Source organism: Malaclemys terrapin, chromosome 25 (assembly GCF_027887155.1).
Source record: "Malaclemys terrapin pileata isolate rMalTer1 chromosome 25, rMalTer1.hap1, whole genome shotgun sequence".
Taxonomy (NCBI): domain Eukaryota; kingdom Metazoa; phylum Chordata; order Testudines; family Emydidae; genus Malaclemys; species Malaclemys terrapin.
Window position 1 is genome coordinate 1,908,158 of NC_071529.1, and position 23,064 is coordinate 1,931,221.

The 23,064-nt window shown below is 44.2% G+C and overlaps 1 protein-coding gene across 2 annotated transcripts in view; it reads left to right on the forward strand.

Annotated features, from left to right (window-relative positions):
• Positions 1–23,064, forward strand: part of MYO1D (myosin ID) — a 373,562-nt gene that overhangs the window by 105,669 nt on the left and 244,829 nt on the right. For both annotated transcript variants that reach the window (XM_054014216.1, XM_054014217.1), the window contains exons 3-8: positions 889–982; positions 2,878–3,043; positions 5,230–5,283; positions 6,334–6,429; positions 21,040–21,156; positions 22,361–22,564. In XM_054014216.1, the coding sequence (XP_053870191.1) occupies positions 889–982; positions 2,878–3,043; positions 5,230–5,283; positions 6,334–6,429; positions 21,040–21,156; positions 22,361–22,564 (731 nt within the window). The remainder of the gene's footprint in view (positions 1–888; positions 983–2,877; positions 3,044–5,229; positions 5,284–6,333; positions 6,430–21,039; positions 21,157–22,360; positions 22,565–23,064) is intronic.

Consider the following 23,064-nt stretch of genomic DNA (forward strand, 5'->3'; position numbering starts at 1 on the left):
CTTTGAGGACTGTCTCGTACACCTTAGACGACTTCAGTTAGTGTTTGTCTTCTGTTTTGATGGCCAAAGCTAATTGCTTGTCATGACTCTAAACAGTGGGGGAGATGCTCATAGTGAACTATTGCCATTCAGATCCTGGCACGCAGTTTCCATGGTATCCCTATGCTCTAGCAGCCTGCGGAGCAAGAGACCCAAGATAGCTGCTGAACAGTAGTCTCTTGTATTACAGTTCACAGCAATGCTGCCAGCAAGCCACTGTATGCCAACCTTGTCCCTCTAACAATCTCTCTTTTGATCCTCTGCCTGCTAGGCCTTACAAACCTGTGAAATCTTTTATTTCATTACTGGTTTCAAGTTAGCATAGTAACGGCAGCCAAGCAAGGTTACATTCGTATCAAAAACACGTCATAGAATCATAGAATATCAGAGTTGGAAGGGACCTCAAGAGGTCATCTAGTCCAACCCCCTGCTCAAAGCAGGACCAATTCCCAGCTAAATCATCCCAGCCAGGGCTTTGTCAAGCCGGGCCTTAAAAACCTCCAAGGAAGGAGACTCCACCACCTCCCTAGGTAACGCATTCCAGTGTTTCACCACCCTCCTAGTGAAATAGTTTTTCCTGATATCCAACCTGGACCTCCCCCACTGCAACTTGAGACCATTGCTCCTTGTTCTGTCATCTGCCACCACTGAGAACAGCCGAGCTCCATCCTCTTTGGAACCCCCCTTCAGGTAGTTGAAGGCTGCTATCAAATCTCAAATAAATAAGAAAAGGTAGAGAAGCCAGCGAAGCAGAATGACATGATTGCAATGATCAATGACTTACAGTATCTTCATTTTTTTTTAATCTCTTCTTGGCTTATGATACTTCTTTGCTGTTTGTGTCCTCAGGTGAGAGTGGAGCTGGGAAAACTGAGGCCAGTAAATACATTATGCAGTACATAGCAGCCATCACCAATCCCAGTCAGAGAGCGGAGATTGAAAGGTAAGAGCTTTACAGAAATTTGAGGGGGAAAATAGCTTCATGTCCCGATACCATGACACTGGGCACTCTTGATATACCTATCTTCTTGTCTTCTACTTTTATAATTACATGAAGTTTTCATATCAATTCATTCTTTCCTGCAGGTAAAGTTTTGACTTAGGGAAAATTTTTGAAACATAGATAAATGGCTAACAGATAATTGGCTAGGAGTGTTGGGAGTGTAACTCAAGCCTTTGCACTTCCAAATTGTAAATGATGCCCTGAAATTAAGTTTCTGCTGAGGTATCAGTCAAACTTTCATGGAACTAAATGTACTTATACATTCAATTCATGACAAATGGGATGTTGAACAGAAGCAATACACTCTCTAAGTTTAGTCCAGCATTTCATGTTCATGAATTTCTAAATATGCCCATCAGGCATACTGAGTAAAAGTATAAATGTCTTTAAATAAATGAACATGGCGTACTGACAAAGAAAATTAAACTCCCACCTTGGAACTAACTCTCGAACAACTTGCCTACCATGCAAGAAACCAAGAGATTAGATGTGTATTTCAGGGGGGCAAACTCAAATTTAGACAGACTAACCGAGGAAGTAAATTCTACAACCAAAGTATCAGAGGGGTAGCCGTGTTAGTCTGGATCTGTAAAAAGCAACAGAGAGTCCTGTGGCACCTTTAAGACTAACAGAAGTATTGGAGCATAAGCATGTGTCTGACGAAGTGGGTATTCACCCACGAAAGCTTATGCTCCAATACATCTGTTAGTCTTAAAGGTGCCACAGGACTCTCTGTTGCTTTCTACAACCAAAGGCTCTCCAATGAAAATGCTCACTCTCCAGCTCCCCATTCATGTCTAGGGCTTGGAAAATCAGCTGGGATCTTTTACTAACAGAGTACCACCTATGCATATTATCTGTCTAAAATAGATGCCTGGTTACAGGGAATAAGTTATGTATTACAATGTGTTTGAATGCAGCTAAATTTAAATTTATACATCTTGGATCAAATAATTTAGGCCATACTTACGGGATGGGGAACTCGAGCCTGGTAAACAATGACTCTGGAAAAGATTTCAGGATCATAGTGGACAATCAACGGAACATGAGATCCCAATGTGATGCTTTGGCCAAAACAGATAACACAATCCGGGCGGTGCATAAATATGGGAATCTCAAGTAGGAGTAGAGAGGTTATTTTACTTGGTGCTCATGTGACCACTGCTGGAATACTGTGTTGAGTTCTGGTGTCCCCTATTCAAGGATGTTGCAAAAATTGGAGAGGGTTCAGAGAAGAGCCACAAGAATGACTGAAGGGTTAGAAAACCTGCCTTATAGAGTTAGATTGAGATCTTTAAATCTATTTAGCTTAACAAAGAGAAGGCTAAGGGGCAACTTGATTACAGTGTATAAGTATCTACCTAGGGAACAAATATTTAATAATGGGCTGTTCAGTCTATCAGAGAGAGGTATAACGCAATCCAATGGCTGGAAGTTGAAGCTAGATAAATTCAGACTGGAAATTAAGATGTAAATTCTTAACGGTGAGAGTAATTAACCATTGAAAAAAAATTACCAAGGGTCCTGGTCTATTCTCTATCCTTGACAATTTTTAATCAAGATTGGATGTTTTTTTGTAAAAATCTGCTTTAAGAATTATTTTGGAAAAGTTTTCTGGCCTGTGTTATACGGGAGGTCAGATTAGATGATCACAGTGCTCCCTGGGAATCTATGAATCGGGACATATTTGAATCTTCTTGTAGAATACAACCTGGCTGTTGTTAAAGCCTTCTGAAAAGCATGATTTGTGTCTGGAAAAAGATTGCACTAGATATCTAGGAACACGCTACCTACACTTGTGCTGTTCTCTTGCCTTTTCTGCTTATCTGTACTAGAGTGAAGAACATGTTGTTGAAATCCAACTGTGTGTTAGAGGCCTTTGGCAATGCCAAAACCAACCGTAATGACAACTCCAGCAGATTTGGAAAATACATGGATATCAACTTTGATTTCAAAGGAGACCCGATAGGTGGACATATCAATAACTACTTACTAGAAAAGGTAAGCTGAGTTTGACTGTAAAGTGCTAGGCTGTCTTCCCATGTATGATGATTATTTATAAAACATAGTATTTGCCATTTTAAATGTGTTCCTCCTGAACTCACGTCAAATAGTTCATTGAATATCCATCACAGGATGACTGTCACTTCAGATCCAGACCTTAATTTTTTCCCCCAGAATCAATAAAGGTATGGTAGCTAAAATTAAGAAATTGTCAAAGCACCGCAACTAATTTGTTGCAACACAAACACCATGAAATCATTGTTTTTCAGAGCTCATTCCATCATAGAACTCGGGATAAATAAAAAGGTTTCAGAATGTTTTGTCTGTGCTTTGTACCCAGAATAAAATCTGAGATTAATTTAACATGTATAAAATTGCTTCCCACAGAAATTCTTGCACTGAAATCTCACTGGTCAAGCATGAATTATGAAGATTTCTGTGTGTCTGCAAGAAGTGGTGGTGTGGTTTTAGAAATATTGCATTGAACTGATGCCATAGCTTTACATGATCATCTGTTAACTTCTATTACATATTCCAGGAGAGTGATGGAAACAATGTATTTCATGTCATTTTAGACTGTACAGATTTGACAGAATCTGGCAACATTTTTAAACTTCTGTCTTTATTTCTCTGAAACCTAGTTCCAGAATAAACATTTTGTTGTGTTTAGTGTTTAATATGTACTGCTTTGACCCTAGTGACACACTAAGGGAAAAAATTGTTTGCAATTGCAATGGCTTTAAATCATAAGGCTTTTTATAAAATGTGTTTGACTGCACTATGCTAAGTTCCTGTTTCTGTTAACATTTTTTTTAATTTTTTTTTTATTTTGAGGGTTTAATATTAGCCCAATTGGCTGATGAGGGCAGGCAATGATTTTCCATTGCTGCATACAGAGGTCTGATCTTAAGTCAGCTAACCTTGCGTGATCATACAAATCATCATATTTACAACAGCAACCTCACTAATTCTCATTGACTTTTTGCTAATCCATTATCCTGGTAATTCTCACAGGAAACCTAGTTGTTTCACTCTACTAGTTAAGGATTTAAACAAAACTACATTATGCTATTCAAAGGCCTTGTCTACACTACAGGGGGAGATGGATCTAAGTTATGCAACTTCAGCTATGTGAATAACATAGCTGAAATTGTCGTACTTAGGTCTACTTACTGCAGGATCCATACTACGCGGTGTCGACTGGAGACGCTCTCCCATCGACTCCCCTTGCGCTTCTCATTCAGGTGGTGTACACGAGTCGACAGGAGAGCGATCTGCGGTCGATTTAGCGGGTCTTCACTAGACCCACTAAATTGATCGCCGATGCATCGATTGCCGTTCGTCAAGCCCCTTGTAAGCGTAGACAAGGCCAAAGTATACGTTTTGTCATGCGGTGTCTGACTCCTGGCTTTACTTCCTCATTAATTTGAAAAATTCTGTAGTTGGCAGTTGAATGTGAAGTTCCACTGTAGTTAACAAGAATTCCCCTAAATTTTACACTTTTCTGGGACTAAGATTCAGTGAAAATCTGAACGCCTCTTGCTCCTGCCAACATTGATCTTAGATTAAAAGTGAAGCATAACTTGCCACTGCTTTTATGGATAGCTCAGTAGTTTGAGCATTGGCCTGCTAAACCCAGAGTTGTGAGTTCTGTCCTTGAGGGGGACACTTAGGGATCTGGGGCAAAATCAGTACTTGGTCCTGCTAGTAAAGGCAGGGGGCTGGACTCAATGACCTTTCAGGGTTCCTTCCAGTTCTATGAGAGAGGCTCTGGTGTGTTAGCAGAAGAATTTACCACAAGAGTTCCCTAACTATGGACCCTGGAGCACTTGCTGGTGGTCACATGGTGCTGTTTCCTATTAGATGCTCAAAACAATTTCTTATGTTAGTTTTGCATGTAAGTAATTACCATGGTCACCACAGGGGGAGTCATCTTTAAAAATATCCTATTGTTTGTGTATTTGAATGATCTGTGTATGACTGGGCTGTACATCCCATGGGACGGGGACTGCCTTGTGTCATACACCGCTAGTAATGATCAGTAGTACATTTGTAGGGTAAAAAGTGCTAGAGGGATTTTGGTAAAGATAGTGAATTATTGCATTGGCAGACTAAGGTAAGATATTTAAGAAGCACACTACTAGTGTCTAAAAATACGTGTCTTTGCATCTTTTCCCCCACAGTCCCGAGTGATTGTGCAGCAGCCAGGAGAACGAAGCTTTCACTCTTTTTATCAGGTTAGTGTTTGCCTACTCAAACACATGGAAATTAGCTGACTCATTCCTCTGTTCACAGGACATACAGGCAAAGCAATTAACACATTCCCTCTTGCATGCATTTTGTAAAGGGGTGCTCTGTGTTATCACATTATGAGCCAGTTTTCTGCTTTTAACAATTCTATGTTAGCTGAAGATGCCCAGTTTTGGAGAAGGGCCATGGAAGGGTGAAATATTCCTCCTCATCCTCCTATGTATTAACACATTTGTAAACTGATTAGTACTTCTGAGTATATAGTACTGTATCTGGACTTTGGATTAGTACTTCATTAGCAGTACAACTAATGTCCTCTTTTCTCATGAGGCTTCTGTAATTTGGATGGAGCTAGTTTCATGGCACTGAATACATTCACATCTTCATATTTTTACTTCAGTACCTTCGGTATTGTTTGTGGTAGGCTGATGCTACTGTGTAGGCTCTGCTGGGGAAGGAGATGCCCCTCATCATACCTCTTTGTAAAGAAAATGACAACATACCTGCCTTACTTTGTTCAGCACAGTTGCTGATATTTGCCACCATGGTGTGTATATATAGCACTTTATTTCCAACATGTGGCAATTTGAAGATGTTTCCGTTGGGGAAAGTACATGTGTTTGGTCCTGAATGCTTGCCTGAAAACATCTGTATGAGATTGCCCCTGTGCAGAGGTTTTGACTTGTTTGCAAGATTGTTGCTTTAACAGCCTTAAAGGCAACCACCTGGAAGGTGTTTTTGGCTGTGTAATGGTGGAGACTGTGTATATCATAGCCACAATGCTTACGCAGCCTTTCCATGTGACTGGAAAATTCATTACGTGATGCTTACTGGCTTCAGGTGCCAAGGCTGTTTGCATGTTAGTAATGTAAATGGAAAGTTGTGGTCATGTCTCACCACGCATGAGGAAAAAGGATCAGAATATATTCAATGTAGCAATCAATGAGTAACTTATGATATTACACCAACTATGAACGTATTGGATGGTGTTTGTTTTTTTGATTTGATATTTGTTTTTTAAAATACTATTTGCACAGCTTCTCCAGGGAGGTTCTGATCAGATACTACGCTCTCTACATCTTCAGAAAAATTTCTCTACATACAACTATATTCGGGCCGGAGGGCAGTTAAAGGTGAGGATGCAGTCAATTAGTTTCAGGTAACTTGTTCTAAAGTTGTAAATGCATCTGGAAGTGGTACATTGACTTTAGCTGTACATCCTTGCTCATAATTGTGGGAAGATATCGTAAGAGAAATGAAGAATTCCAGCCACAATCTAAAAGCTGTCACCCCCAGCTGCCTCGGTGGATTGCTGTGCCTTGTTGCTGCTTCCTCCCTGCAGAAGCTGCCAGTATGACGATGAGAGGGCAAACAGCCTGGGTGTGGAGTGCAGGCAGGCAGTAAAGGGGCTCTAAGAATCAACCTCAACAGCTCATGGTCTAAGTGGCTTCACATAAATTGGTTTCATATAGGAATGTGGGACTTTGGTTATTGATAGCAGACCCCCAAACAAATTGGTTCCCAATGCAGGCACCATTTTGACCTATTTTCTATCTCATGCCATTCATGGAATCTCCTTTAGATCAGTGATACAATCCAATCTTCTTCCAGTGGTTGCACGTGTCCATTCCACTTCAGGTTTGTGCATGCCCAGTGCACTGCTGGAGATTTTTCCCTCAGTGGTACCCATTAGGGCCAGGCATGCACCATCTGCTGCTGTGTGCTGCCGCACTGTGTTGTAAAGGATAGAGCCACACCCAATCCCCTTTATCATAGAATCATAGACTATCAGGGTTGGAAGGGACCTCAGGAGGTCATCTAGTCCAACCCCCTGCTCAAAGCAGGACCAATCCCCAATTTTTGCCCCTGATCCTAAATGGTCCCCTCAAGGATTGAACTCACAACCCTGGGTTTAGCAGGCCAATGCTCAAACCTTTAGTTCCTCCTTACCACCCATGATAATTATTGGAGCGTGCTATCTTGCTGCTGCAAATTTTCTTCATTTTGCATTTGTATATAGTTGGTATTCATGAATAGTTTTTGTTAGGATAATGCAGCATTAGGTTTCCTTTCTTGGTGTACTTTTTTGGTACTCTTTGATTCCTGTTGTGTGGGTACTGGTACCTGGTGGGGGAGCGGGGGCGTGCCTCGCTCCCCAGGCTTCAAGCCCTGTGATGCCTTCAAGAAACAGATGCTGGTTAGTGACCTGCACTTCAAGTGCCTGAGTGCCTAGGAGAAGCTTGTGACAGAGATGGTACCAGATCTGCAGGGGCTTTAAACCCAGAACTAAAAAGGAAGGGAGGTCACACTAAAACATCTCCTGATGCACCCACACTCAGAGCCTCCCAATTCAGAGTGTGTACTGAGCACATCTGCTTCGATTAAGAGCGCTCCTCCTGTTTTGGCAGACTCTTGATGCCAGTCTCCTTCTCCGGTACTGAGGAAGAGACACCAGAAGATGGTATCGAAGGACTTGGTATCTGGGAGATCAAAGTCCCTGACACCAAAGTCCAGCAAACATGCTGGTGAGGAGGATAGACTGCAATTGAGGCTGAAGCACTCTCTGGTTTAAATAACTGCTCAGGCAGGGTTGTTGACTCAACACTGGTACTGATCCCTAAGGCGGCACCATCTGTGTCAGTGGTGCGGTCTTTGTTGGGTTAGCAGTAGAAAGAGACCGTACCATTTGAAACATATGTTGTGGAATGCGCCCTTTTCAGTCTCTCAATACTGTGGACACTGCAGTACCTCCTTGTACGCCGCTGGCGAGAGGCAAACTGCAGTGATCTCACTAACGCCCTTTTCTCCAGACTACTGACACCAATCCCTGGCACTGACAGGAGTAGCTCCTCTTTGGTTGGATGAATCCAGTTCAAACTCTGAGTTGGAAGTTGGCTTGTACATGTCACGGCTTTGTCACATTAGCAGAAGCTCTGTCTTGGCTGACGGTGAAGGAATTGAGCTCTGGTACTATACCATTGGCCATTTTGGAACTCTTGGAGGCTTCTACCTGCCTCCAAGTTGTCTCCACACACTTCCTGTTCTTCTTTTAGAAGACATCCAGGTCCTTCTTGTCAAGAGTAGCAGGAAGCATGTACCAGACTGAGAACTGAACATGGACGGTCTGCTTTGGTGCCTTCCCCCCCGTCTCCCCAATAATTGGGGGAAGCTACACTTTAGCCAGTCCTGTGGTGGTCCTCCTCATTGCCTGAGCAGGCAGTAGTTTTATCGGAGGGTTCTTTACTTCCATTGGATGATTATATTGTCCACTAAGACCTGCTAAAGAGGGTGACTTTCGCCTTAAATATTCAGGTGGAAATGGTTCTAGAGAGGTCTCACAGATTGGTCAATATCTTGGCATCTGTGGAAACTTCTCAAGTGGCATTTCCAATTAACAAGGCTATTCTGGTGCCCACTAAAGTGCAAACTCTATCTTCCCTCCCTCCCAGAGTGCCAGGGCTAGAAAGCATCTACTCCAAAATCAAAAGATGCAAAGCAAAAAAAAAAAAAAAAAAAAAAAGCTCAATCTCTTTGGCAGGAAACTTTATTCAACATCCGAGCTACAGCTCAGCATTGTTAATCAGCAAGCACTGCTGATCATTGATTTTAACCTCAAGGACAAAGTTTTAAAATTAATGGATGCGAGACAGGTGTTTCTTGCTATGGTGGATGAGGGAAAGTTGGCGGCCATCACTTTACTTCTGGCTGGTTTGGTTGCTGCAGCTAGAGCCATGACATTGGCTATTGTGATGCACAAATGTCTGCAGCTCCAGTAATTGGGTCTTCCTCAGTAGATCCAAGAGACTATCCAGATTTTTCCTTACAAGGGGCCATCACTTTTCTCGGAACAGACCAATAACAAGCTGCACAGACTTAAGGGTTGTAGGGGTGTCTCAAATCATTGGGCATTTATATACATGTCCCAAAGAAGAAGCAGTACTGTCCTCAGCAGCCACATTGGTATGCATTGCAATAAAGACCAAGCTAGAAAGAAAGGCAAAAGTTATAGGAGGGGACCACCTCTACCTACTTCTTCAGCAGCAGCCAGACAGCCGAGTAGTTTTTTTGGATATGTGTGTTGAGGACAGGCTGCCCAGTCTTCAGTTTGCCAGCTCTCATACCCTGATGTATTCTAATAGGTTGTCCTACTTGCTAAGTGCTTGGACCTGCATCACTACAGCCCAGTAGGGTCTAAGCATGGTGGAATTGGGATACACCCTTCAGTTTATTTCTAACCCCCAATTTCCACCCTCCTCCCCAATCTCTTTTCAGGGACCATTCTCACAAGGAAGTTCTCCTATGGGAGGTTCATTCTCTCCTCCAGCTGGGAGCCCTGGAGGAGGTTCCTCCATTTCACAGAGGGATGAGGTTTTATTCTTGCTACTTCCTTAAGTGAAAGGAGGTTTCAGACCTGACCCCAAATATGGCGATCAGCTAAACCCTGAGCATGTGGGCAAGACTCACCAGCCAGCCACCCAGGAAAGAACTCTCTGTAGTAACTCAGATCCCACTCCATCTAACATCCCATCACAGGCCATTGGGCATATTTGCCGCTAATAGTCAAAGATCAATTAATTGCCAAAATTAGGCTATCCCATCATACCATCCCCTCCATAAACTTATCAAGCGTAGTCTTGTAGCCAGATATGTCTTTTGCCCCCACTGCTCCCCGTGGAAGGCTGTTCCAGAACTTCACTCCTCTGATAGTTAGAAATCTTCACTCCAACACCCTGCCCCAGCCTGGAGCCCCCTCCTGCACCCTTCGTCTAAACTTCCTGATGGCCAGTTTATATCCATTTGTTCTTGTGTCCACATTGGTACTGAGCTTAAATAATTCCTCTCCCTCCCTGGTATTTATCCCGCTGATATATTTATAGAGAGCAATCATATCTCCTCTCAGCCTTCTTTTGGTTAGGCTAAACAAGCCAAGCTCTTTGGGTCTCCTTTCATAAGACAGGTTTTCCATTCCTCGGCTCATCCTAGTAGCCCTTCGCTGTACCTGTTCCAGGTTGAATTCATCCTTCTTAAACATGGGAGACCAGAACTGCACACAGTATTCCAGATGAGGTCTCACCAGTGCCTTGTATAACGGTACTAACACCTCCTTATCTCTACTGGAAATACCTCACCTGATGCATCCCAAGACCTCATTAGCTTTTTTCACGGCCATATCACATTGGCGTCTCATAGTCACCCTGTGATCAACCAATACTCCAAGGTCCTTCTCCTCTGTTACTTCCAACTGATGAATCCCCAGCTTATAACAAAAATTCTTGTTGTTAATCCCTAAATGCATGATCTTGCACTTTTCACTATTAAATTTCATCCTATTACTATTACTCCAGTTTACAGGGTCATCCAGATCTTCCTGTATGATATCCCAGTCCTTCTCTGTATTGGCAATACCTCCTAGCTGTGTGTCATCCTCAAACTTTATCAGCACACTCCCACGTTTTGTGCCAAGGTCAGTAATAAAAAGATTTAAATAAGATGGGTCACAAAACCGATCCCTGAGGAACTCCACTAGTAACCTCCCTCCAACCTGACGGTTCACCTTTCAGTGTGACGCGTTGTACTCTCCCCTTTAACCAGTTCCTTATCCACCTTTCAATTTTCAGATTGATCCCCATCTTTTCCAATTTAACTAATAATTCCCCATGTGGAACCGTATCCTATGCCTTACTGAAATTGAGGTAAATTAGATCCACTGTGTTTCCTTTGTCTAAAAAATCTGTTACCTTCTCAAGGAGATCAGGTTGGTTTGGCATGATCTACCTTTCATAAAACCATGTTGTATTTTGTCCCAATTACCATTGACCTCAATGTCCTTAACTATCTCCTTCAATTTTTTTTCCCAAGACCTTGCATACTACAGATGTCAAACTAACAGGCCTGTTGTTACCAGGATCACTTCTCTGTCTTAAAAATAGGAACTATGTTAGCAATTCTCCAGTCATACGGTACAACCCCTGAGTTTACAGATTCATTAAAAATTCTTGCTAATGGGCTTGCAATTTCGTATGCCAGTTCCTTTAATATTCTTGGATGAAGATTATCTGGGCCCCCCGATTTAGTCCCATTAAGCTGTTCGACTTTCGCTTCTACTTCGGGTGTGGTAATATCTACCTCCATATCCTCATTCCCATTTGTCATCCTGCCATTATCCCTAAGCTCCTCATTAAAGACTGAGGCAAAGTATTTGTTTACATATTGGGCCATGCCTACACTATCCTTCACCTCCACTCCATCCTCAGTGTTTAGCAGTCCCACTTCTTCTTTCTTTGTTTTCTTCTTATTAATATAGTTATAGAACCTTTTACTGTTGGTTTTAATTCCCTTTGCAAGGTCCAACTCTACATGGCTTTTGGCCTTTCTCACTTTATCCCTACATGTTCTGACCTCAATAAGGTAGCTTTCCTTGCTGATCCCTCCCATCTTCCACTCCTTGTAGGTTTTCTGGTTTTTCTTAATCCCCTCTCTTAGATGCTTGCTCATCCAGCTTGGTCTACATCTCCTGCCTATGAATTTTTTCTCCTTTCTTGGGATGCAGACTTGTGATAGTTTCTGCAACTTTGACTTGAAGTTATTCCAGGCCTCCTCTGCCTTTAGATCCACAAGTTCTTCGGTCCAATCCACTTTCAGAACTAATTTCCTTAATTTTTTAAAGTTAGCCCTTTTGAAATCAAAAACCCTAGTTACAGATCTACTTTTGTTTATCCTCCATTTAGTTTGAACTGAATTAGCTCATGATTGCTCGAACCAAGGTTGTCCCCTACAACCATTTTTCTATGAGGACTTCACTACTCACCAAAACCAAATCTAAAATGGCATCCCCTCTTGTTGGTTCAGCAACTACTTGGTGAAGGAATCTATCAGCTATAACATCCAGGAAAATCTGAGCCCTATTATTATTCATAGAATATCAGGGTTGGAAGGGACCTCAGGAGGTCATCTAGTCCAACCTCCTGCTCAAAGCAGGACAAATCCCCAACTAAATCATCCCAGACAGGGCTTTGTCAAGCCTGACCTTAAAAACCTCTAAGGAAGGAGATTCCACCACCTCCAGTGCTCCACCACCCTCCTAATGAAAAAGTTTTTCCTAATATCCAACCTAAACCTCCCCCACTGCAATTTGAGACCACTGCTCTTTGTTCTGTCTTCTGGTACCACTGAGAACAGTCTAGGTCCATCCTCTTTGGAACCCCCTTTCAGGTAGTTGAAAGCAGCTATCAAATCCCCCCTCATTCTTCTCTTCTGCAGACTAAACAATCCCAGTTCCCTCAGCCTCACTTCATAAGTCATGTGTTCCAGCCCCCTAATAATTTTTGTTGCCCTCCGCTGGACTCTTTCCAATTTTTCCACATCCTCCTTGTAGTGTGGGGACCAGAACTGGACACAGTACTCCAGATGAGGCCTCACCAATGACGAATAGAGGGGAATGATCACGTCCCTTGATCTGCTGGCAATGCCCCTACTTATACAGCCCAAAATTCCGTTCGCCTTCTTGGCAAGAAGGACACACTGTTGACTCATATCCAGCTTCTCGTCCACTGTAACCCCTAGGTCCTTTTCTACAGAACTGCTGCCTAGCCATTCGGTCCCTAGTCTGTCTCAGTGCATGGGATTCTTCCATCCTAAGTGCAGGACTCTGCATTTGTTCTTGTTGAACCTCATCAGATTTCTTTTGGCCCAATCTTCTAATTTGTCTAGGTCCCTCTGTATCCTATCCCTACCCTCCAGCGTATCTACCACTCCTCCCAGTTTAGTGTCATCTGCAAACTTGCTGAGGGTGCAATCCACGCCGTCCTCCAGATCATTAATGAAGATATTGAACAAAACCGGCCCCAGGACTGATCCTTGGGGCAGGCCGCTTGATACCAGCTGCCAACTAGACATGGAGCCATTGATCACTACCCATTGAGCCAGGTGATCAAGCCAGCTTTCTATCCACCTTATAGTCCATTCATCCAGCCCATACTTCTTTAACTTGCCAGCAAGAATACTGTGGGAGACCGTATCAAAAGCTTTGCTAAAGTCAAGGAATAACACATCCACTGCTTTCCCCTCATCCACAGAGCTAGTTATCTTGTCATAGAAGGCAATTAGGTTAGTCAGGCATGACTTGCCCTTGGTGAATCCATGCTGACTGTTCCTGATCGCTTTCTGCTCCTCTGAGTGCTTCAGAATTGATTCCTTGAGGACCTGCTCCATGATTTTTCCAGGGACTGAGGTGAGGCTGACTGGCCTGTAGTTCCCCGGGTCTTCCTCTTTCCCTTTTTTAAAGATGAGCACTACATTAGCCTTTTTCCAGTCATCCGGGACCTTCCCCAATCGCCATGAGTTTTAAAAGATAATGGCCAATGGCTCTGCAATCACATCTGCCAACTCCCTTAGCACCCTCGGATGCAGCGCATCCAGCCCCATGGACTTGTGCTCGTCCAGCTTTTCTAAATAGTCCTCCATTCTATATCTGGGAAGTTAGTCTCCCATGATCACACAATTCCCATTAGTGTTTACTTCATTAAAAACATTAAAGAGGTCTCCATCCATATCCAAATCAGATTCCGGTGGTCTATAGCACAACCCAAGCACTATCCCAGGGGAGGCTCTAGTAGTTTTCTTCCCCAATGTGATTTTTGCCCAGACTCTGTCTTATCCATTCCATCCCTTCTTATTGCTTTACAGTCTACCTCATCGTTGATATACAGTGCTACTCTACCACCTTTGCCTTTATTTCTATCTTTCCTAATCAGCACATACCCTTCAATACATGTACTCCAGTCATGACTACTATTCCACCATGTTTCTGTTATCCCTATAATATCTGGTTTCACTTCCTGCACCAGTAGCTCTAGTTCCTCAATTTTGTTACCTAGGCCCCTTGCATTGGTGTACAAACATCTTAATTTTTGCTGTTTGGCTTCGCTCACATTCTTTACCTAAGTAGGCCCAGACATTCTACCGCCAGTATCACCTATTAGGCTGGTATCTATGCTACTCTTCCTCCTTATGTCCATTCTCCTACCCACGGCTGTATCCTTTCTTACTTTGTTTTCTTCCCTCTCAGTGTTAAAATCCCGCATGGCGATTACCTGGACATCTCCCCAAATTCCTAGTTTAAAGCTCTCTTAATCAGTTGTCCCAGCTTCCATCCTAGAAGTCTATTTCTCTCCCTACTCAGGGAAAGTCTATCCCGAGAGAACAGTCCTCTGACCATGAATGCCTCCCAGTGGCCATACATCCCAAAGTCCTCTTTATAGCATCACTGCCTGAGCCATCTGTTGATGGTCGTAATCTGGTCACGCCTTTGTTTCCCTTCTCTAGGAACAGGCACAATCCCGCTGAAGATCACCTGAGCCTCGATTTCCTTAAGCGTCTTCCCCAGCCTGGCATAGTCTCCTTTGATACGTTCCAGCGAGAATCTAGCCATATCATTTGTTCCCACGTGAAGGACGATCAGTGGATTCTTTCCTGCTCCCGCTAGGATCCTCTTCAGCCTAGAGTCCACATCCCGTATCTTAGCACCCAGCAGACAGCACAGCCTTCTGTTCTCATAGACTCATAGACTTTAAGGTCAGAAGGGACCATTATGATCATCTGGTCTGACCCCCTGCATGATGCAGGCCGCAAGACCCTTCCCTGGACTCTGCCGTTGAAGTCCCCAATCCTGTGTTTTAGTGACTTCAATCGGCTGAGACCCTCCTGCTAGTGATCCCTGCCCCATGCTGCGGAGGAAGGCGAAAAACTTCCAGAGGCTCAGCCAATCTACCCTGGAGGAAAATTCCTTCCCGACCCCAAATATGGCGATCAGTAATACACCGAGCATATAGGCAAGAGTCTCTAGCCTGACCCTTGTTGGCCATTATGCTATTCATGTACCATTGCTTGGTCTTCCTTGGCTACTATGTTTTACCATTAAACCATTCCCTCCATAAACTTATCCAACTTAATTTTAAAACCAGACAGGTCCGTCGCCCCCACCGTTTCCCTCGGAAGTCCGTTCCAATATTTCACCCCTCTGACGGTCAGAAACCTTCGTCTAATTTCTGGATCAGCTCTGGTTACAGGCCTGTCTATTCTTCTCAGTAAGGAGTCCCCAATCATGTTCACCTGCCTTTTCCTGGTGATGGTGTGATTCTCCAGTCTATCCCGTTTCCTCTGGCTGCAAGTCCTCTCGATTCCTATTCTCCCTTGCAATCCTCTGCAACCCATCCTGTATCCTCCTGGGGCTCATATTTGGTTTATCTCCATTGATTCTTCCCCTCTCCCTATAGAACTAGCTGCTCTTCTCTTCTTTCTTGCCCTCCCACCTTCAGTGACCACCTGCTGTGCCTCTTCATTTTCCAACTCCACAAACCTGTTCCTGAGCTCTATTGCTCTTTCACTAGCCCATCTTTTCCTCTGCCTGATTCTCTTAGTCATGTGCTCCCACTGTCCACTTTCCTCACTCAGCAGTCCCTCCTCAGAGTTCTTTGGTCCTGCTTCCATCTGCAAGTCTGAGCTTTTCCCTTCAGCCTCCTCATGTCTTTGCTTGTAGTGGGCAGCTTTTTCAACTCTGATCATTACCATTTAATCTGGAATGTGCTCCAAAGGTCTTTTCCAGGATTATGGTAGTATCAGTATTGGTTTTAAAGAAAATTCACTTCTTGGTCTTTATGGAGAACTGTGTTAGGTGTGATGGGATCCTAGGGGTGAAGTCTGGGACGGTGGGACCGCTGTGCCCCCTTAACTCTCGCTGCTTGTCACTAGCAAAGCATTGTAAAGCCCTCCAGGTGCTATTATCATTCAACACAACTGCATGTGGAGCCCCCACACCCAGCTAGATTGCATGAATGCTCCCAGAGCTACTCACAAATCACACAGAGAAAGGCACCAACCAAATCCTCACGGCCATGTACCTCAGAAATGTACTGCCTTGCACTACTCAAGATAAGCAGTGCAAATTTATTAATTGGTTCATCACTTCACTGATGAGAAGTGGATATACACCAGCCTTTGTAAACCTGATAAGCACCCTTACCAAATACTTCAGGCAAACTCACTGGTAAAGATAAACAGTTAAAGAAGTTTGACTACAAAAGATAAATTTTAAGTGATTATAACTGATGGGCAAAAAGTCAGAGCGGTTACCAAAATAAAATAAAATATAAGCATGCAGTCTAAACTCTCAACCCTATTAGACTGGGCAACATCTAGATCAGGAGTGGGCAAACTACAGCCCGGGGGCCACATCTGGCCCTTCAGACGTTTTAATCCAGCCCTCGAGCTCCTGCCAGGGAGTGGGGTCCAGGGCTTGCCCCGCTCTGGCACCCCAGCCGGGGGCTTGCCCCGCTCCATGCGTGCTGTGGCTCTGCACGGCTCCTGGAAGCAGCAGCATGTCCCACCTCCGGCTCCTATGCATAGGATCAGCCAAGGGGCTCTGCAGCTCCCATTGGCCAGGAACCTTGGCCAATGGGAGCTGCGAGGCAGCGTCTGCAGATGGGGCAGCGCGCCGAGCCACCTGGCTGCAATGCCACATAGGAGCCGGAGGGGGGACGTGCCGCTGCTTCTGGGAGCTGCTTGAGGTAAACGTGGTCTGGAGCCTGCACCCTGACCCCCTCCTGCACTCCCAATCCCTCATCCCCAGCCACACCCCAGAGCCTGTACTCCCAGCAGGAGCCTTCACCCCCCTCTGCACTCCAACACCCTGCCCCAGCCTGGAGCCCCCTCCTGCACCCTGAAATCCTCATTTCTGGCCCCACCCCAGAGTCTGCATCCCCAGCCGGAGCCCTCATCCCCTCCTGCACCCCAACCCCCAATGTCATGAGCATTCATGGCCCGCCATACAATTTCCATACCCAGATGTGGCCCTTGGGCCAAAAAGTTTGCCCACCCTATCTAGATTAAGTGGTTTTTCTCACCCCACTGGATATTGCAATTCATAGTACACAGGTTTCACCCCTTGAAACCTGGGCCAGTCCCCTCTGTTGGAGTGTCCCTGTTGCTTGCAGTCTAGGAGGGGGAAGGAGAAAGGCCATGCATGGGGCCCTTGTGTTCTGTTTTATACCCTTAGTCCCATGTGCTTGGAGAACACAAGTCCAGGGCATGTCTGGTGGGCATTCTTAAGTCACAAGGTGAAGCAATACCTTGGTGTGTCTCCTGAGAGTGAATCATTGAATTGTAACTCCTCTGCTGGGCAGTGGCTGGTGATGTCTGTTCAGCACCCACCCGGGCATTGGCTACCTCCCGTGTCATTGTCTCTGGAGAGCTTGTATCTGGGCACCTCCCAAACCCACAGCATATTTTAGTGAAAGCCATAAAACACATTCTCATAATTTCACATGCATTAATGATATACATATTTAGATAGAACCATGGATTTCAGCAGATCATAACTTTTCCCTTGATACCTCACACGGCCTGCTTTACATGCAATATCACAATTATATATACATGAGGAATATGGGGGTTACAGGACACTTCCCCCAAGGTATAGAATGTCACACAGTGGTCTGTAGGGAGAAAGCAAAAGCAAAGTGATTCATGTTTCTGCATGTACTACACACCAAGGCAGACTAGCTTACCAGGCAGAAGTTAAATTAAGCAGTGTCTTCACTCATTGTTATTCACTCAGTTTGGATCAGTGATTGATCATTCTGCATCTGGAAATCAAAAATCAAGTGCTCCATGGCCTCTCCAAATGTCAGGACTTGTAATTCAAGTAGATGAATGATTTCTTATCAAGGAGGCGGAGATCTTTGTTATATGCTTTCCTACCATTCCACTGCTTCTTGGCACCATACACAACCTGCATAGTGTGGCAATGATATTGTTTATGCCTTTCTGGCTGAAGAGGCTGTGGTTTTCAGGCTGATTAACTCAGTATTGAATCTCCTGATCCTTTTGCATTGCATAGGAGGTCTGCTGATGGTTGTAGATTAGGTCCTTGAGCAAATCCCTCAACGGCCATTTAGGGATGAGCTCGGAGACCCTCCCAATTTGTATGAAGAACAACAAGGCAGCAGATCTAGATGGGATCCCCGCTGAAATCTTTAAAGACGGTGGACCAGAGCTAATTTGGCAGCTTTACCTGCTTATCCTTAAAATCTGGATAAAGGAGGAGATACCCAGTGAAATGAGGGATGCCCTGATTGTCACCCTCTTCAAGAAAGGGGATAAAGTAGATTGTGGAAATTATTGTGGTATCTCCCTCCTAGCCATTACAGGCAAAGTTCTAGCGCAGATCCTTGCAACTTGCCTTCTGCCCCGTCAGAAGAAATTTTACCGGAGTCACAGAATGGTTTCTGACCGTGTCATGGAACTGTATATATGATCTTCAGAGCACAGCAGCTGCAAGAAAAGTGTCGGGAGCAAAACCGACCACTGTACATGGCTTTTATTGATCTAACTAAAGCCTTTGATTCAGTGAATCGCCGTGACCTCTGGACTGTACTTTTTAAGATTGGATGTCCTGATAAATACATCAATGTCCTAAAATTGCTTCATGATAACATGAAAGCGACTATTCTGGGCAGCACTGGCTCCCAGAGTGAACCTTTCAAAGTACAAACAGGTGTCAAACAGGGCTATATCATCGCTTCAACCACGTTTGCGGTTTTTATTGCTGTCATTCTTTACCTAATTGCTGGGAAGTTTACAGCTGGCGTTGAAATCATTTACAGAATGGATGGAAAAGCTGTTCAGGCTTAGCAGGCTGAAAGCCAAGAGAGAGATCTCCACAACATCTATTGTGTAACTTCAGTATGTTGATGACAATGCAATCTTGCCCACCCTGAGAAAGGTCTTCAAACTATCTTGAATGTGTTTGCCGATGCTTAGGCATGTCTGGGTTTCACTCTTAATGTCAAGAAGACTAAAGTGCTCTATCAGCCCTCTCCAAATGAGGTATTACATGCCCCATCTATCAAAATCAATGGAGTGGCACTGGAGAACGTCAATCATTTCCTCTACTTTGGAAGTCCTCTTTCATCCAAGACAGATATTGATGCAGAAATTCAACATTGCCTCAGCTGTGCCAGTGTAGCTTTTTCTCGTTCATGGCACAGGGTTTTTGAAGATCGTGACATTCGAACAGACACCAAGCTTCTTGTTTATCAAGCCATTATTCTCCCAACACTGTTGTATGGGTCCAAAACTTGGACAACGTACAGACACCACTTGAAAGTCCTTGAGAGATACCATCAGTGCTGCCTTCGTAAGATTCTGAAGATCAAATGGGAAGACAGGTGCACCAATATTAGTGTTCTGGAGGGGGCAAAGACCACCAGTATCGAGGCAATGGTCATCCGTCAGCAATTCCACTGGACAGGACACATTGTCCGGAGGCCAGACCATCGCCTCCCAAAACAGGTCCTGTTCTCTCAGCTGAAAGAAGGGCACCATAACGTGGGTGGACAACAGAAGCATAATAAGGACTTGCTGAAGGACAACCTAAAAAAGTGTTATATTGACACTTGGGAGACACTTGCCCAGGATTGCTTGAAATAGAGTGAAGTCCTACGTGATGGTCCCCTGCATTTTGGACTTGCTCGCCGACAAGCTGAAAAGGACAAGAGGCGCAGGAGGAAGGAGAGACTGGCTTCCAGTCATGGTCAACAGCCTCCTGCTGAGCCTGAAAATATCTGCCCTCATTGTAATAGAACTTGTAATAGAACAAGGATTGGCCTTATCAGCCACCTGAGGACCCATAACTCCCATGGAAGATGATCATACTCTGTAATGAGTGATTGCCCAAAGATCAGTCATCCATCTTTAGGACAAGACAGATTCAAAACGGTTACACATATGAGGTGATTAACACCCTCATGGACCCAGAAAGAAGTCAATGACCAGAACTTATTCTATTAGCTGGTGCAGAATTCATGGTTTAAGGATGGAAAAACAGTTTTGAACAGTCTCAGGTTCCTTCAGGAGGGCCTTAATATGGTTGTATAAAAATGTCCAAGCTAAAGGTCAAGTCTCCACACTATGATGTAACATTATGTTCAGGAACATAAAGTTCAGGGCAAATCCTGACATCAAATACTTTCTGTGTGGCACTACGTCACAAGGTCATTGAACAAAACCATGGGACCTTAGCATCAGCATCCAACAGTTCATATTGCTTTCTGGATAAGTATTTTGCTGCTGCCAGCTAGTTTTGTAGCTCAAGTGGTAGCAGACTATGGTCCAATGCTGAAAGTTGAGATAAAACCCTGTCTCTGATGCATGATGGGAGAATTGTAGAAGAAAGAAGAAAAAGAACAGCTTTTTGTAAGTAAGTTCCTGTCTTGAGGGTTTTTAGGTTGCAAAGTCAAGAAGTTGGAATCTAGTAGCCTGCACAACCATAATTTGGTGCTCTTGTGCGTATGCATTGTGATGGTATGTCATCATGTAATTAAAGACCATTTCCAAAGCTTCCCAGCTTCTTGCAGATTATAGGATTGATGTACAAAGGAGGCAGAATTCAATTGCATGGATAACTGTAAAACTGGCATTTCTTAACTGTTGAGTGGTTGATTTTGCAATCTAAATAAAACTGAAGAGTTTTTTTGGTATGTGATAAATAGAATAGATAGTGGCTGTGACCTACTGTTCTGTGCAATATTAACTTTTTTTAGTAACACGTCTGTGACATCTGTGGTGATTGCATAATGGCTGCCAGGTTATGTCCTTAAAGCTGTGCCATGGTGATGCTTTATATTCTAGAATGTTTGTCTAGAGTATGAAAGGTACTACATCAAATAAATCTCTATTTTCCTTAGTGTTCCATCAATGATGGTGCAGAGTTCAAAGCAGTGGCAGATGCTATGAAAGTGATAGGCTTCAAACCAGAGGAGATTCAAACTGTCTACAAAATTTTGGCTGCCATTCTTCACTTGGTGAGTTCCCTGCATGTGGGTTTGTGGAAGCTGTTTTTCCAGGATTACAATGGCAGGGCAGCCAGCCTGTGTTACTTGTGTTACTGTGTGACTTCAATAGTCAAATTGTTCTAGCAGATGCAGTTGGAAGTGCTGTTTGTTTTGAAAAGTCAACACTATTCCTGCCTGCCAGTTGTGGGTCAGATTTCCCTGTGGGACCACTGTGATCATCTGGTCTGACCTTCTGTATAACATAGGACTTAGAATTTCCCCACAATAATTCAGACTAATGGCTCATCAATCTTCATGTCAGTTTTTCTGGTGATGTCATTAAACTGGAAACATATTCTAGGACTTTGTGGTGAGCTGTAGTGAAGATGGAAAGAATAAATATAAATAATCTGTGGGTTCTGCTTAGTGTCTTTAAATTCCAACTCCTCTCTAGACCCCCGGCTTGTAACAGTCTTTGCCTGATTAAACTTTATTTGAATTAGTTTGTCATAACTTCGTTCCTTGAATCCTGCTAAATACTAAAGGCCAAATCTTTCTTTTGATCCCAGGCAAAGGCGAAGCCTGACTGGGTGGGTGGGTGGGGTCAAGAAGGGTCACATGCCCCTCCCCAGACGCCTGGGGGAGGCACATTCAGCAGGGAACTACATTGGTGAAAGGAGCAGAATGTGGGACCGCTGAGTGGCCACATGCCGGCAGCTCCACCGGCGTGGCTGTACTGCCTCAGCGCCGCCCCAGCCCTTCCACGCAGCTGCGACTCCTGGGGTCTGTACAGCCCCACTGGAGGACAGGGCTGGGGGTGGTATTCGGACAGCCGTGCCAGAGGAGCTGCCTCTGTCAGGCCTCCTTCCTTTCACTGCGGGAGGACAGAGCCCCACCCCGGGTAACATGGGATGGGGAGGGGACGGAGAGAACGGGGGGCCCAGGCTGGGGGCAGGGCAGGGAGGAGTCACGGGGGGGGGGTGTCACGTGGTAGGTCACGTGGGGAAGCCACATGCCCCCTTAGCTGGTGGCCCCCCCATGAGTCGCCCATGAGTGGAGCATACAATACTGAGGACAATTTAGCCTGAATTTAGAAATGTGCTAATGGTGTTCCATTTGTTGATGAACTGAACAGCAAATCACCCCCTGGAAATGAAGCGCTTACTTCAGCTTTGCTGACAATATTCTCAGCAGAGGCACATTGAGCAATCTTGTCTTTCGCTACTTGCTACAGGGGAATTTGAAGTTTTCAGTGGATAGTGACACGCCTGTGATTGAAAATGGCAAGGTTGTGTCGGTAATTGCAGACTTGCTGTCAACAAAGTCTGACATGGTGGAGAAGGCCCTGCTTTTTCGAACTGTAGCTACAGGCCGGGATGTCATTGACAAGCAGCACACAGAGCAGGAAGCCACCTATGGCAGAGATGCTTTTGCAAAGGTGAGTCTGAATTCTTTTTCTATAAGTCTGTGCTAGTTTGTCATGCAACAATTTCCAAAACCCTGGCTCAGTTTTTGCTCTTTAATTTCGCAAATGATAGGAGCCCCTGGATGAAGGAAAGTATTGCAGAGTCCAACATCTGTGTAGCAAAAGGTTTAGCAAAGAGTGCAGATGCTTAATGAAGTTGTAAGTGAAGATCACAAGGTTTTGGGGGCTGTTAGTCTGAATGTTTCATCTTCAATATGTATTTTTAGAATGTTCACATAATGAAAGACTTATTCCTCTAAATTAATGGGTGCATCAGAGTTAAAATTTTATCTATGAGTGGGGGCAACCCACAAAATAATTTTGGCTGCAGGGTTTGCCAGGACATTGGAAGTCTCTGCTGTGTTAGATCATATCTTGATACAATGGAAATGCAGTGAATGAGATTGAGAGAACAGCTTGACAGTTCTAGCTGTCTGCTTGTTGTCAAGAAGAGAGCAGTGGACTGGAATGAC